This window comes from Notolepis coatsorum (genome assembly GCF_963971535.1).
Source record: "Notolepis coatsorum genome assembly, chromosome: 20".
Taxonomy (NCBI): Eukaryota; Metazoa; Chordata; class Actinopteri; order Aulopiformes; family Paralepididae; genus Notolepis; species Notolepis coatsorum.
The window spans coordinates 25,278,520-25,295,839 of NC_140184.1; the positions used below are offsets into that span (position 1 = coordinate 25,278,520).

General features: G+C 44.1%; 1 protein-coding gene across 1 annotated transcript; it reads right to left on the bottom strand.

The window, feature by feature from the left end:
- Positions 1 to 261: 261 nt before the first annotated feature.
- On the bottom strand, positions 262 to 16,977 carry atic (5-aminoimidazole-4-carboxamide ribonucleotide formyltransferase/IMP cyclohydrolase). Its single transcript, XM_084337405.1, has 15 exons — positions 16,839 to 16,977; positions 16,469 to 16,595; positions 16,197 to 16,340; positions 14,700 to 14,788; positions 14,259 to 14,410; positions 12,039 to 12,195; positions 9,237 to 9,362; positions 8,544 to 8,651; positions 8,337 to 8,422; positions 6,297 to 6,386; positions 6,065 to 6,190; positions 5,031 to 5,123; positions 4,403 to 4,585; positions 1,986 to 2,141; positions 262 to 1,365 (listed from the first exon to the last, which is right to left on the bottom strand). Exons 1-15 carry the CDS (start codon positions 16,855 to 16,857, stop codon positions 1,246 to 1,248), a joined length of 1,776 nt encoding a protein of 591 aa, XP_084193531.1. The 5' UTR covers positions 16,858 to 16,977; the 3' UTR covers positions 262 to 1,245.
- Positions 16,978 to 17,320: the final 343 nt, after the last annotated feature.

The following is a 17,320-nucleotide window of genomic DNA, read 5'->3' on the forward strand; positions in this document are numbered from 1 at the left end:
GAATTGCTTTGTAATACCAGGACAACATTTCGCAGAGTGGTCTTGATACAAAAAATATGGGATTTCTAAAATCGGACAGGGATTAAAAGTTTTGAACTACTGGCCGGAGAGACGCCACTAAGAATGACTGTGCTAAAATACTTTGAACTCAGGAGGTGAAAAAAACACAAATCAGAGCTTATTTTGCAGAGCGCTAGTCTTCACAGAATCCTTAGCCACAATATTAGTTTTATATAATATGAAAAGAAACCAAGATATCTCAGAGATTACCATTTATTTCACAAAGGCAAGTGACCTTAAATGAACAGTAACAGTGAACTACCAAAGGGCAGGAGAGGGAATGTTTATCATCATAACATAATGCAGTAGGAATGTTTTGAAGTAATTCTGCAAAAAGGATGTTAGCATTTCCTACGGCACAAGGATGTGGGAATGTGGATCTACAGCAGTACAGGCAGGAGGGTGTTGGAAGCATAGATATATATATAACTAGATGGTGCAAGGCGGAGTCTCCAGCGTAGTCCACCGGCGGCCATCGTGTCACAGGCAGCACGCCCACTCATAACATGAATGTCTATGGTGCATGTACTATTGAAATAACCCTAAGAATTTTCAACCGATTTACAAACGGTTTGGTTTATTACAAACCTTATTAAGGTTGGCTATGATTCAGGATGCTTGGAAATGTTGAACTAATTTTCATAGTCCATTATAAGTATGGAGTATGATAACTGCTATATAGGATTGCATTGCTATAGCCTATCTTTTTTTTTTGTTGATTTTATTATTGTACTAATGTGTTTTTATGATTTGTGGTCCAAATGAGTACTTTTCTAATGTATTTAATATTTTACTTTTGAGAATTTGTTACATATCCACACTTGTAATAGTAAATGTAAATGAAATGGGGGACCCTGTAAACAAGACAAAAGTATTTCTCTGGTCTGCATCCCCTTAACAATTGTGTGTATTGAGCCGTACTGTATTGTACCCATTCTGCTAATAAAATGTTCAATCAATCAATCAATCAACTACATGCAGTGTTTATAACAAACCAAACCATTTGAAAATCTGTTGCAAATTTAGCAAGCTATGGTTATTTCAATAGTACATGCACCATAGACATTCGTGTTATGAGTGAGCGTGCTGCCTGTGGCAAGATGGCCGCCATGTGGCAACATCAGTCTCCATTGGCCAGCAGCGTGGGTGAGTCATCTAGCCATTATATGTCTGGTTGGAAGAGGCTCAGTGGTGGAACAGGCGCAGGTTGGTGTGCACCAGGGTGATGCCGAGCTCGTTACAGGCGGTGATCACAACCTCGTCAGCAGTGGAGCCCGCTGGGGCGGCGATATACTCAACCCCACTCTGCAAGGAAACCAGAGACGGGAAGGAATCAGCGACAACGGATGATGGCTAGTTGGTCAAGTCTGGCGATCCGTATTTTGCTTTATATCATTATAACGTCAACCCTGTGGAAGCTAGGTAGTTAAGAGAGTAGAGGTATGAAAGCAGGTGCATGCCAGTGTTTCTACAGGCAAGTGTGCAACACCTTACATTTAGTTGACGCTTTTATCCAAAGCGACTTAAAAGTTCTGTATGACAAGTCAGCAGGAAGGGTACAACTCTTTCAGCCGAGTAACAATGTTCATCAAACAGTGTTGAAACGTGGGCGCTGCAGTGTTGAGTGCATACAGTAGTAGTAGAGACATATTAGTGTATAGTAGGTAGTAATATAGGCAAGGAAGATTATTTAGTGGAAAAGTGCATGATAGAAGACAGTACGAAGGTTATTATTATTTTCCCTTAATTTCAGATATAGACCTTGATGCAAGACAATTATTTTCTTGCTACATTATTAACATTTCTAAATGATCAATATCCAATTGCAATGTCTGTGCCGTGGCCCACGACCCAAGTTTCATGTCATCCCCCTGACTTTCCACATCAGAAGATGGGCACCCCTGTGTCCATACGCGGCGGCTCACCCGTTTGGCGCGGTCCACATTGTCTCTGAAGGGGAAGAAGGCGTCTGAGCTGAGGGCCACCTCTTGCAGGGAGCTTAGCCAGTTCTTCCTCTCAGTCGCAGACAGCGGCTCGGGAACCTCCTCAAACATGGCCTTCCACAGCGCCAGGTCTTGGCCCTGCACCACACGGGGACAATGTGGTATTAATGGTCAGTTTTTACATGCAGGAAATCTGAAGTGTCTCGATACCGATCCTAAACCCCATCTATGACTGGATGTACAAAGCCATAATATGGATCCCAATGTCTGGACTAAAGACTAGAGAGTCTTGTGGACTTTGGCTGAACTTGTAAATGTATCCCATCATGGCCCCTGGGGTGTTTGGTGCGCGTGATTCATGGGGGTGTTTGGTGCGTGTGATTCATGGGGTGTTTGGTGCGTGTGATTCATGGGGTGTTTGGTGCATGCGATTGATGCATGACTTAGTATGATGGGGTGTTTGTTGCGTGTGATTAATGGGGGTGTTTGGTGCGTGTGATTGATGGTGTTTAGTGCGTGTGATTGATGGGGTGTTTAGTGCGTGCGATTGATGGTGTTTAGTGCGTGTGATTAACCCATTCTCCGCCATTGACGGATTAAGACGTCATTCCTCACCATGCTTAATCTGCCAATGACGGATTACGCCGTCATCGAGATCAATATTTCAAATTTGTCATGGTATTCACATTTCACCCACGGAGTCATGACTGGTGCTGTAGATCTCCACTCAACTCTCCAGCGCTTCAATACCGCCACCTGGTGGCCGATCGGCAAGTTGCCAAACCGGAAGTGGGGCCGGAAGTGCTTGGTGTCACCCCTATTCCGTCCGCCACTCGCTATCGCTCGCGGGACTCCATCTGGACACACTGGATAATCAATCCGTTGCCATAACTCGATAAACAACATTATTTGGACGTATATAGTATTATACAACCTGGAAATGGAGCGCATAGATCAACATCCCATAATAGCGATCTTTTTGCTCCAGTATCATCCCCCATCGCTACGAGGAAGCTGCGGTGAGTTTCAGCGTTTTTGATTATTATTATCCATACAAACTGCTATGATCTATATATCACCCATACGACATAAATCATTTAACGTCGGTCATTGCATTATAAACGACCCCCCCCCCCAGTCACCAGCAGATGATGAGTTTTAATCTGACGTCAATCGCTATCAAACTGCATCTGATGATCTAATATAAATGGCTATAACTCACGTTCTATGAAATACTGCAGAAAACGATAAAAACATTCATACTCTAGACCGTATTTTTGTATGAATGTGTGAATGAACAAGTATAACGTTCCCACATCCTGAACGAGAGATAATTGATGTTGAATGGGCCATAGTAATGTCAATTTAGCAATACAATTTAAAAAGTTATAGCCCTGCAAAGTAGGTGAACATCTCCATAGACAAATAGAGCTGGCAGAGGATGGTATAAGAAGGGTACAATGCCTGGCGAAGAATGGGTTAATGGGGTGTTTGGTGCGTGTGATTGCTGTACAACTTAGTTGTTGACTTACTGGTTGTATGCCAGACACATTTGTGAGGCCAGAGCCTGTAACCTGGACATTAGGATTCAGACGTGGAAATAGATGTGCCCTTGTATATGAAGAGTAATTTATAATCCCACTTTTATCTTGCGTTTTGTCTTGTTTACTTAAAACGTGTCTCTGTATATCTCTACATTACGGAAGCCCTAAGAGGCCATACATTTTATTTACTCCGTTTTCCGTGATAACGAGTTAATTATATTTGTTTTCTCAAGATCGAGTTATTTGTCATTATCTCGAAATAACAAATGTTTTCCAGAGATAATTTTCTCGAGATCGAGAAAACGAAACGATAGTCTAGTATATTAAATCACTGCAGGAAACATCATTCAGTGTAGCAATGTCAGAGGAGCAGAAGGATATTGATCAGAGTCACATATCTTCAATCAAGGCCTTGACACAGGCTGAAATAGCTTTATGCCTTGCTGTTACAGATAATATACACATTAGTGTGCGTCATCTAAGAAGACGGTTAGCAAGGCTTCAGCTTTACTGGCGGCGCAATCAAAGCGAGCTCTCAAAATAATTTACCGGTATCTTGATTTTATTGCTAACCCTTTTTTTTTTACACAGGATTTTAGCCTGTACCTTCTGGCAGGGGGACTGCCAATGGAAATTAGCCTTTTGGCTCAAATTGGGTGCATTTACATTTGTAAAATGTTTTATTAATGTACACTGTCCCCCTTGAACAAATAAAGTAAACCTAAGAGCACCTACGGGAGGCTGCAACTCGAAACTGGCCCCGGTAAATGTCCAACGAGATTTAAATAAAGCTTGAATGAATGAACACTTCACATTCACACTGTGTTTCCGTGTGCAGTACACAAGTCTACTCACCTCTCCGATGGTGCCACTGACGTACTGGTCGATGGCGTTGGCCATCTCCGCCCGCTTCACGCCGCTGCGGAACTTCATGCCCAGGACGCTCGGGTGGTGTCTCAGCCACCAGTTATCAGTCTTGTCGCCCGCCAGCCGTGTGCAGTGGATACGAGACTGCTGTCCCGCGCCGATGCCTACGACCTGTTGGGCACAAAACACGATGACCAGTCTTCATTGTCCTCTCCATCCCTCCTCCTCCTAGTCTCACAGCAGCGACGACCAAGACTGTACTGGCCCAGATGTAGGCATCCCTGATTAGAGTTGAGTTATCTAAAGATCCCATGAAATTAAAAGTGTATTCCCTCCACTGCACCCCTCGTCTGCCCCTAGTTCTCATCCATTTATCAATAATGTGCCAACAAATAAATTAATAAATAAAAAGTAATTTCTTTTGTTTTCATCTAAATAAATAAATAGTTTTCTCTTCTTGAAAAACAGACCAGAGTTGTGTCACTTTGAACTTGAGATAAAAAAAAAAGTACGATACATTACAATTACATTTTGAACCCTGCCCTCCAATGGGCAGGTTTTTGACTAGCGAGAAAGCAGCCGAAATACGTTTGTCCGTTGACTCCCGGTATTTTACCTGTCCATCCTTAGCATAGCAGACAGAGTTGGACTGGGTGAACTTGACAGCAATGGTAGCCACGATGAGGTCACGAAGAGCGCTCTCCGACAGCTGGTGGGGACACACAGGGAATCAAAGGGTTGAACATTCAATTCAGATGGATTGCCTTTTGGACTGATAATTACTGTACTTGCAGATTTAGAAAAATAAGTGAATGTACTTTCAAGTACCTAACTTGCAAACTCAACAATTATAGACAATTAAAATACATATAACTAGATGGTGGTCGACAGCCAGGGTATTATCCCTGAAATGCCCCCAATCCTCAATGTCATATTTTGACCACGGTTTGACCAACCAACCCTCTTAGAGAAACTTTTTTAAAGGGGCTATGTACTGCTATTCCTAGCACTATTTGGGCAACTTTACACAATTCCTGTTAGTCTATTGAAGACATTTGTAAGTTTTTTTTTCAAAAAAAATGCATCGTTTTATATTTCTAATCAAGTACTCAAAACCATCATTTTTCAGCCTCAAGATTTCAGGCTGTTATGGCCTGGCTCCGCCCATAAGCACTTTGAGTGACAGTCAGTCCACACAGTCTGCACTGGTAGACAGAGAGAGGGAGGGGGTGGGAGAGAGAGAGAGAGAAAAAAAAAGACAGGCCATTATTGACAAGGCCCCCTCTCTCCCTTTCTCTCCCTCTCGGTGATGAGTCCGCGCGGCAGCTTGTGGTTTTTTTTTCTCTCTTTCTTTCAATCTCCCGTTTGCGGGTGTGTGGTGCGCGGCAGGTCCCCCCCCCCCCCCCCCCCCCATGTGCTCTCTATCTCTCTCTCCCCATGCAGAGTATGAGGAAGTGGTTTCCACTCGCTGTGTACAGTCAGTCTAGGTAGAATGTGGGCGGGCATTAGCTACAACCACAGAGCCAATCACATCACTGTCTGCTACCCAGCGTCCGAATGACGTGACTCAGCCGTTCAAATCAAGGTCAGGGTGAATGCATAATAACCACCAAACCCCGTTTGGAGATATTAATATACAGTGAGCCTCACCGAGCCCTTAGAAACAACGTTGCTGAAGAGTTCCTTATCAATGAGCACTCCGTTCCTCTTCTGCTTGAGGTACAGACCAAACAGCACTCGCACCTCAGCCTCCTCAGGCTCGTAAGTTGGGTCCATCTGATGGGAAGAGATGCACACTTTTAAACGTCCCTTGTGATTACCAACATCCCGTCATTATCATAATAATATATATTTAATATTGCTGAAGGTTGATGCTTTTTACCTGAAGAACACAGTAGTTACCATTCTTCTTCTTGGAGAGGATTCTGAGCGCTTCTTCTTCGTAACCAGGGGCGATAATACCATCAGACACCTGAGAGAAATCAACCAAACACCACAGTGCTTTAGTCACATATCGACAGTTGCTAGGATACCCTACAAACTAAAGGTTCTTGCATTTATACCCATTTCATTTATATGCCTTTAAATTAGAGGTGGGCATAGATAATTTTTTTTAATCTAGATTAATCTATCTGCAATCCTGGATTTAATCTAGATTAAAATGGCTCAAAAAGAAAAAAATAATCTGCCGAAGGCATTCAAAATATGTGTGTTCTACCCAAATAATGACCAGAAGTAAGTACTGACTTTTTCTTTCCTCCTTATGTTTCTCAGGCCAGGTGGCCCATTACACCATGAGCCCATCTCCCGTTTCCAAAATGCATTACAGACTGTTTGAAAAAGCTGTTTTGCTATGATAATTGGTAATGAAATATCAAAATAATGTTCAATAAGATGTACTTGTGTTTAATAAGTTGTTTTATTCAGAAGTGAACACAAATAAATAATATTACCAGTACAGTACAGTATCTAGCACACTCTCAGGAGCAAAACAGAAAGAAGCATTTCAAACTTGAACTATGTGACATGGCTTGACTCAATCAGTCCAATGTCTATTTCTCCTTCTTCCACCAGTCACTCAGGCAGACCAGCTTGTTTTATGTAGCGGTGTCTACTTATTGTGCCTATAATATCTTTCCTGTTGGGTGCCAGACAGGGCCAAACCCTGCCAATGCAAATCAACTGCTCCAGTCGAGTTGCTCAGTGGCCAATGGTGTCAACTGTGGTTGTACTGGGCAGCTCCCAGGTGTGAATGGAACTGTGTGAATGTGAAGCAGGGCGTTCCTGAAAAAGAGCATCTGTGCTCAGCGAACCTACCCTGGGTATAATTTTTTTTTTTTAAATAAGTTTTATTTTATTTTTAATTTTTTTAGATTAACTGCGTCGTTAACGCAGCACGTTAATGGCCCAGCTCTACTTTAAATACAATGTGGTTTGTGTTGAGTATTAAGGTGCTCCCATGGTCGAGCGGACTGTACGCGGACTGGACTCCGCGGAGGTCCGCTGGACTCTTTGAGCTTTCATAGTCGAGCGGACCTCGCGGACCAATTTCCTACATGTCTCGCGCCAGTTTACAAAAATGTTCCCACTTCTGTCATGTCGTCATCATCCGATGTCAATAAAGAGTATCTTATCTCCATTTCCAATATTTCGATAATAAAACGGGCAGTTTTACACACTTGAATAACAGGTATAGGCAGCGAGGTGCAATGTACCATATAGGCTTGCTCAATGGAGGTGGACAGCGCGTGGTGCTGAAATGGAAAACACGCATTGCATGAAATAAAAAAACACCAGTTTTATTTTCGAAATATTGGAAACGCAGATAACAGACTCTTATCTCAGTTTCCAATATTTCGATAATAAAACTGGCAGTTTTACACACTTCATTTAGAAAAGCCATTCTCTTTTGCAAGTGAAAAAGCGAGTGGTCAGAGTAAAATGCAGATCGGCGTCACATTAAATGCAGGTCGATGTCAACGCCGATCAGCGTTTTGTGTGACACCAGCGGCGCGGACGTCTGCGCATTAGAAAATTGGACCTTCGCACTTGGAGTCCGCTTTGGGTCTGCTTTGGGTCCGCTTCGAGTCCGCTCCGTGTACGGTCCGCTCGACTATGGGAGCACCTTTAGAGTGATTACGGTAACCTGCAGTACGTCAGTGTGGTAACATAGCTGAATACGGGAGCGGGAGTTTTACGACGTTAGACTGATTTACGCTACCGACTGCATGTGGTTCTTTTGTACATGCTCAACAACGGAGATACAGTATTACCTCAACTAAAGCTACCCGACTGGACATTCCGTGTTTATTACAGATGTCTGTTACGCATTTGTCCCATAAAAAAATAAGTCATATATATATATACACACACACACACACTTTGTGTGTCATTTCACAACATTAGGAAAATGGCCAGCTACCTCTCTGGATATGATTCTGGCTGTGGGAACATCACACACATCCGAGACAGCGATGAAGTCTCCAAAAGAAGACATTCTGTCTGAACCTGGGGAGGGAGAGGAAGAATTATTGATCACCAGCTAATAGAAGGAACATTAAGAACAAGACTAAATCACTACCAATCCCAAATGATTACTACTATCTACGGCTCCTGACGGCCGTCTGACCTCTAGCCCTTGCGTAGGCCGCGGCCAGTGGGGTGAGGTCCTTCAGCATGTCGCTGACCATGCACACCTTGGCCTCCTCCTCGCTCAGAGGAACTCCCACCGCAGCTCCTGAGGAAGAAGCAGAGCGGATTACATTCCTACATGCAATATTTACTGGAGTTGTACATAGTAAAGGGTGTGATGGTGTTTATACACTGTATGTATGCATGCAGGGCTTGACATTCACTTTTAGGCTCACCAGCCACTGTGGCTAGTGGTTTTCCAAAGTCACTAGCCACTCAGCATTTTCACCAGTCAAAAATCATACACAATCCAAATATCCAGTTGGTTTTTATAGTGTAAAGTTTGGCTACTTGAGACTCTCATTACGCGCAACGCAAGTAAGCGCGCACTGCGTTCCGAGAGAGACTCTCATTACGCGCAATGCAAGTAAGCTGCACGGTCAAAGTGGCTGGTAAGAGTGACAGAGTTACACACCACTGCCGAATTCTACCAGCATTTGGCGGGTGTTAATGTCAAGCCCTGTATGGATGCATGACAGATATGCATTTGATTTAAGTTTGATCATTGTGTGTAGTGTCTTGCTAGTCTATATGGAGTAGGGCACCAAACAAGTTGCATGTTACTGAAATGCAATCAATCAATCATATACATGTAAGATGCATGCGTGTGTGTGTGTGTGTCCTCTCTCACCAGCAGGGCTGACGTGTTTGAAGGAGGCGGCAGCAGCCAGGCCCAGTGCTCCCTTCAGCTCTCTGACCAGCTGCCAGGCATTCAGAGCATCACACAGGTTGATGAAGCCAGGGGAGCCGTTGACCACTGGGAGGAAGAGGAGAACGACAGGCATGAAGACCAGAATACATAGTGTGGTCCCCTTAGGGAAGGGTTAGGAAAGGAATGTCCCATCGATTTTAATATTCTATACAGTCTCACGGACCTTGGTGTAACCACCTCAAACTGAACCTAAGCAAAACAGAATTGCTCCACCTGCCGGCCAAATCCTCCCCCCTGACCGACCTTTCCATCACAGTCGAGAATGCAGCTGTGACCGCGTCCCCGACCGCCAAGAACCTTGGTGTTGTCCTCGACGACCAGTTGAACTTCTCTGCTCACATCGCAGCGACAACCAGAACCTGCCGATTCCTCCTGAGCAACGTCAGAAGGATACGCCCCTTCCTGACAAAAGAAGCCACCCAACTCCTCGTCCAATCAACAGTCATCTCCCGCCTCGACTACTGCAACGCACTGCTCGCTGGCCTCCCGGCCACTGCCACTAAGCCTCTTCAACTCATTCAGAACGCAGCGGCCCGCCTGATCTCAAACCTACCGAAGTCGGCCCATGTCACCCCACTTCTTAGGGACCTGCACTGGCTCCCCATTGCTGCACGAATCCGCTTCAAGGCCCTCGACCTAGCATACCGTGCGGCAAAGGGAACTGCTCCCGCCTACCTCCGGTCAATGGTCTCTAACTACACACCCTCAAGACCCCTACGCTCTGCATCTTCTGGCCGCCTCAGACCTACTCCTATCCAAGCTCCGGGAGGGTCATCAAAGAGAAGTCGCCTATTCTCAGTCCTTGCCCCACAATGGTGGAATGAACTACCCACCCCAGTTAGGACAGCCGAAACACGTCCAATCTTTCGCCGTCGACTAAAGACTCACTTCTTCAACCATTATCTGAATTAAAAAAAAAAAAAAAAAAAAAAAAAAAACCTAACCCTAACTAACCATACTGTCATGCACTTGTCCTAATAAACTAACCTACACTGTAGCACTCAACACTTTGATGAACATTGTTACTCAGCTGATAGAGTTGTGCTCTTCCTGATGGCTTGTCGTACAGAACTTGTAAGTCGCTTTGGATAAAAGCGTCAGCTAAATGACTAAATGTAAATGTAAATGTATGTATCACTGGGACTCATTCTGAGACCTCGAGATTGCAATGCCGGCCAAATCCTGCTAGGTGGCAGTATCGCCTACCCTTTGAAACCTTATTTTCACACTGTGTGTTACATTTTATATGGTCCGGGCAGAGAATTTGGACCCGGGCAAGTGAAACGCTTCATTCGAGCAACTTGGAACGCATCCAGCACACTTGATGCATAGTTTGTCCCATTTCATGTCAGGGACCCAATGGACATCAATACTGGAAATCGCGATCAGACAATTGGAATATTCATTTTGGAATACCACCTAGCAAAGGTAAGGACTATATGACATCAATCCTACAATGATTTCACATCGATCGCAACGATCATATGTCACATACCCCAAAAGTTTTTTTTTTATCCACTTTTTCTCCCATTTTTCTATATTTTCTCCCATCCCAATTTTGTATCATCCAATTCAACCCTCCCCTGTCACGAACGCTGTTTCTTGCCTCCCACAAGCCGGCTGCAATGTGGACTAAGTCATACATAGCACAAGTCCCCTCCGGTACTTGAGGTAACAGCAGTCGCATCTTTTCACCTGCGCAGCTCGATCTCTCAGTGGCGAGGAGTAACGCGTGGGAGGCTCACGCTGCCCCCGACACTTCCTGATTCTACTGCGCAGGCGCACCAACCGACCTGTAGGAGTCGCTGTCCACAACGCCCGATCCCCACCCATCAGTTTCCCACCCCTAATACGGCCAATGTGTATTAGTATGAACGACCAGCTAAACTGAAAGCAATGTGGAGCACTGGGCTCGAACAGGCAAGCCCAGCGTCTCAGTCATTCGTGGCGAGCGCCTTGCCCACTACGCCACGTAGCCACCCACATACTCCAAAAGTTATGCCGTTGCTGACAATCAGAGCATCACAAAACGACCCCCACCCCTTTGATGACTTCATGATGAAATATAATACCCATTATATACCTTTGCGAACAACTTTCGCAAAATGCACATATCGCTCCCCAACTCAGCTTCCAGGAATTAGCCCGGATCACACTGAAACTATATAATATTCACCACGGGATAACACACGAACGTGTACATGAGGTGTCGGGGGGGGGGGGGCATCGTTTCCGCGGTTTGGCCCGGGAGGGTGGGGTCTTGTATGTTGTGGGGTCGTTGTGCGTGGGGTGGGGTGCTAGGTGACATGGGAGGTAGCGGGCTTGGCTAGGTGGGGTGGGGGGGGAGTACCCCGTCCTCTCTCCTCTACTGAACCTAGCCCAATTTAATTCAAGGGACCCCTGTCTCTGGGTGCTCGGCCCCACGTGGGGTGGACCTGGGATGTGGGGGGAGTCCTATTTCTCGGGGTGGATGGCGGGAGGGGGGGGTTCCTCTTATGGGGGTCTGGGCTGCTGAACGCAGCCATATATCATTCGTCAGGAATTCAAAGGTCCCATGTCAGTATTGTTATGTGTTTGATGTCATTTTAAGTATTGTCCAAGTGTTGTACGTCTATAAATGTCAATACGAATTAAAGTTAAAAAAAAATTTATTAACAAAACGGCATCATCAGCATACTTTACACTTTGCTACATGTAGTTGGTTGCGATATTGAGGCCAACCTGTAAGGGGGAGGGCGGCCCGCAGCGTGTAGAGCTGGGCGGGGGCCTGGTGGGGGTTCATGCCATATCGCAGGGGCAGCTGAGAAACCCCACGACTGTACTGGCCACGGAAATACTCAGAGATGGCCTCGTCGTACTGAGCCGTGTGTGTGAAAGCCTGAGAAGAACAGTAGAGAAAAGATCTACCATTAACCAAACTCCACTTCACGCTACATTTAGGCTTTTAACAACAGAACAATGTCAAATATGATACCAAAGAAATTGCTTTTTGACTCAGTCTTGACACATGTTAATCTTAACACACTGTTAAGGTTAATCTGAATGATGCATGCATTGCAGACATATCAATTTGAGGCCAAGGCAACACAAGAAAGCAAGACAGACAGTGCAAATGTATCAATTCTACCCCAATGTGCAGCTGAGTCGTCGAGGGTCAACATTCTGTGCAGGAATGTGATAAACTCTGACCCACCATACATTTCAACACTAGTGATAAAAGGCCTGCTCCGGACTTTGTCTTACAACTACCCTCATCCTTAAGCACACACTGAAAATGGGACAAATAAGCAAAACAGTGACCCGAATTCCTGAGGTGACAGCAGCCCTGACTGAACCTTGTGATCTACCATCTAGTACCATACTGTCCTAGGAAAAAAATCTGAAAACTTTTCGGTGTCTAGACTTTTAAATGCCATTAATTATACATTTACAACTGATCATGCCAAACGAGTGTTCCTCAAGCGAGCCGCGAGATGGAGACAGTGACCAGCTCGAACAGTGGCTATAACGTCAAGGAAGTTAACAAACAGAGGAGGAGTTATGATGCCAATTTTAAGATCATGGTGATCAATGAAGCAGTTATCAAACAACTGTCAAGCAGCCAAGAAATGTGATGTTAGAGTGTAATGTTAGAAGATGGCAAGCCCAAAAAGACAATCTTAGAAATGCAAACAGTCAGAGAAAAAAATGTTAAAACAAGATTTAGTGGGGGGGGGGGCATACAGTAATTAAAACCATATCACTGACCATTGGTCAAGATAGATGTGGTAATCATAAGGGACCATCCGTCTTGACCAATTTAACCTCTTATTTTCAGAAAATTCACCTAAAAGTACATACCAAAGTAAATGGAAGATTGCTCCACTTCTACAAGTTCCATTTGCATGTTCTTGGTATCTAGGGACATCTATGGACCTCAGGGAGTGTATTCCCAGTGTCAGAAATATTGTGACCATTACTATGCTTGAATAAATTGTAATGAACCAAAAGAATATTAAAAAGATATATATATATATATTTTTTTTTAATGTCATCTTTGATGGTGAAGCATGCTAACAAACATGAAATATTACACCACTGAGCTCATTCAGCACCAGAAAATCTAAGCAAATAAATAAAGGGCAGATGATTTACAGGGTTTTTTGTAGATGCAGTACTGAATTTTGCCATCCTAGACGTTCACAGAAGGTAAAAAAAAATAACTTGGTTCCATGAGCTGAGATATTTATGAACTCATATTTCACTAATAACACTTTTTCAAACGTAGTGCTGAAAATATACACTTTGCCATTTTTTGAAGAAAAAACGCTACATTAATTAATACAGACTGAAATAAATCTCAGGCTTAATCTGTCGGGCTTAACCAGTCACTTGACAAGGAAGAACATCCACTCATTGATAAGACTCTGACATCTGACCTGGACCTATTGGCCTGCAATCCTCTGCCTCAGGAATCTCACTGAAAATCATCAGCGACAATCAATATGCGATGAGAAACCTGCACGACGCTGACGTCACGGCATGATGCAACTTATAGTGCAAATCATAGTTCAGTATTAGGGTTAGGAATATTACATGTGCAAATAGGCTCTTCATCAGCTAAATCATTTGCACCGTTGTCTCTCTGAATTCTAAGCTTAGCAGCCCTTGCTTCGCCTCTACTTGGTACAGCAGCATTGAGGAAGAGGGAAATAGATTCCATTTGCTACGTGAACATTTGATGAACAAACAATGAGCATAGACAGGAAAGAGGGCTGGGAGGTACAGTATACCGAATATGAAGGTAGACCGTCATGGATCCATGCAAAGGTATGGATTTTTACTATACCATTGTCCACGATATATATATATATACGTATATATACATATTATAAACAATAAAAATAATATATAATGTATATATAAATACACAAAATGTAATGGTTTCTCTTCCATGATTACTTTGAGGGCCAGGGTCCTGCGTGTCTCCTGGGTAGTGTCATTGCTCTCACACCCCTCCATCTCCGCAGCAACCAGCGGGTAGTCAGTGGGGTCGCATACAATCGTAACGCGAGCGTGATTCTTGGCCGCTGCTCTGAGCAGAGTAACGCCACCTGGGAACAACAAAAGCATTAGTCCTGACTCCTGTGTATATATAGTACTATGTATGGTCTTCAGGGCCCATATTGTCCACTCCGATATTTTACACAGAAACAAAGTGTCATAGACGCTAAATTAATGGATTGAACTGGCCTTGCACAAAGAGCCATGCTTGTGAGCCGCCACAAGGGGAGTGAGTGAGTGAGTGAGTGAGTGAGTGAGCATTAATGCAAGTCTATGAGGCACGAACCACATGATCAACACCACCACTCACCAAGCCACATGATCAACACCACCACTCACCAATATCAATCTGCTCCACCGCGTCCTCCACAGTAACATTGGCGCTAGAGATGGTCTTCACAAAAGGGTAGAGGTTACACACCACCACCCTGGTTGAGGAGGAGAAGCGGAATAACATTTGTAACATAAAATCTCATATATATTTTTTTAGACCTACAAGTCGGTTATTGACATGGTACAGTCACTAGGGATGCACCGATCCGATATTGATATCGGCCCCGGTATGACTAAAATAGCTAGATCGGGTATCGGAGACGATTTTTTGTTGTTGTATGCTTTATTCAATCAATTGTATTACAAAATATATATATATGTATGTATGTATGTATGTATGTATGTATGCATGTATGTATGTATGTATGTACGGATACATTTACATCCATTTGTTACATTTTGTTTCTACTAAGTTAGGAAAGTAATGTTTTAAGTCAAGCCTGATGTGGCACAAAAGAATGATCCCAGTCTCTTCCACACAGTGAGGCATAGTTTATTAATTGAACAATCGGTACTCTGTATCGGCCGATATACCCAAAGCCCAGGTATCGATATCGGGACTGAAAAAGTCGGATCGGTGAATACCCAACAGTCACCCTAAAATAGAATGAATGATTTACAATATAGGGGCAGTTTATTATTTAGACAGCTAGGCACAAGAGAGACAGACTTTGTGATGGATCGGTGTGGCCCCTCCCCGATTCATTCTGTTTTGGGTGGATTTGTACCCAAGAATTTGAGTTTTACTTTACCAAGTGGGGAACACCAGTGAATCAAACAGACGGGCCTAGTTTAAAAGCTTTTGATTTGAACACGAGGAGCCATAATCCATAATTACGCAGGGATCGGGACCGGTTATTCCCAGCTTATTTCAGAAATCGCATGCATTCCACAATTGCTCCTTCAAAACCTGCTATTCTGCTCAACCTCAACCCATCCCCCTCACACACAACCAATCATAAAGCACCAACATTCCTTTATTGTCCAATTAGATTCGTCTGGGCCTGAACGACACGAGTCACGAGGTGAGCGCCTGCCTAGGCAACAGTATTTCAATTAACCAGTTACTAAACCAGCTCCTGATGCAACACACCACAACCTGCACTCCAAGCATGGTACATACAGGTCAACACGAATACACCAAGATCACATGGACTTCCTGAATCTTGCCCTTGCTCGAGTTAATTGGCCTATACAAAATATAACTGATAGTTTAGTATAGAAGAGTAAAGAAGAGTAAGAGTACAAAGTCGTTGCCTAAACCTAGCCACAGGAAAATTATATTGCCATGAGGATGGTGAATAATAAAGCCATTCATTTCAGTCTGATCTATTTACCATGTTGTGTCTAGTTGTACGGGATGCTCCAAGATCAGTATGTGCGATTAAATCCGCAGTGGATGGTACATAGTGTAACGGTTGTGACAACGTCACCTCAAACTTCGATGCCCCGAGAGGGATTAAATGATAATTGTACAGGTGGAACAACCTGCTGCCCTCTTACCGGACCAGGCTGTAGCCCAGCTTCTCCATGTCTGCGGTGTCTGACGGGGTGCGTCGGGCCAGGATACCTCCATGGACAGCAGGGTGCAGGGTCTTCACTCTGCCTCCCAGCATCTCTGGATGCCCCGTCAGCTCTGCAACATCCCTGGGTTACAGAAAGCACATGATACAGGAAGACAGAAACATGAGGTTTATATTACGCAGAACACCACTAGACGATATACTCTGTAATTTAACCTAAGTTGGTAGAATTGACTGAACAACTACACCAACCTAACATCCAGGCCAGCATCGCGCAAGGCGTTGGCTGTGCCACCAGAAGCGACCAGAGAGAGTCCCACGTTCACCAGCCTTTTGGCAAAGTCCAGCAGCCCGGTCTTGTCGGACACACTTAGGAGTGCTACGGGATCAGAAGATAGAAAACACTTTGAATAATGTTACTCCAGAATAATGTTACTCCAGACTGAGCAGACATCAACATTATCACTTGTTGTGGTGCGGCCACGCTTTGGTCTTCTTTGTCTTGATACGCTACATTTAGCAAGATAGCTCTCTCTAGGATCCAGCACGTTGCAGAGTAGACTGAATATATAAAGTTGTGTTTAACTCAGCAGAAAGCCTCAATATAATGAGCAAAACGTACCTAGCTCAGAGCAGGCCATGGCGTTGAAATAGGTGCACAGTGGGGTACCGGTTTGCCAGGATGTCAAATAGTTCTCTGGGAGAAAGTGCACAGCAAGCTGATGTTGATGGAGGATGTGTCAAACTAACTTGTGCCAATTTGTCGATTTCCTTCCATGCTTGAAAAGTAGGATGTAGGTCTGAAGACCCGCCCTGACTGATCAACACACCCAGGGGAGTCATGCCGCGCAACACATGCGCATGTTGTGGTTCCACTCCACGCAAGGCCAAACACTGATTGATTGATTGATTGATTGATTGATTGATTGAAAACTTTATTAACAGATTGCAGAATGGGTACAGTACAGACAGTACAGCTCAATACACACAATTATTAAGGGGATGCAGACCAGAGAAAGACTTTCATCTTGTTTACATCAGGGTCCCCCATTTTCAATTCATCATAACATATGACATACATGACATACAGATAGACAGTACTGC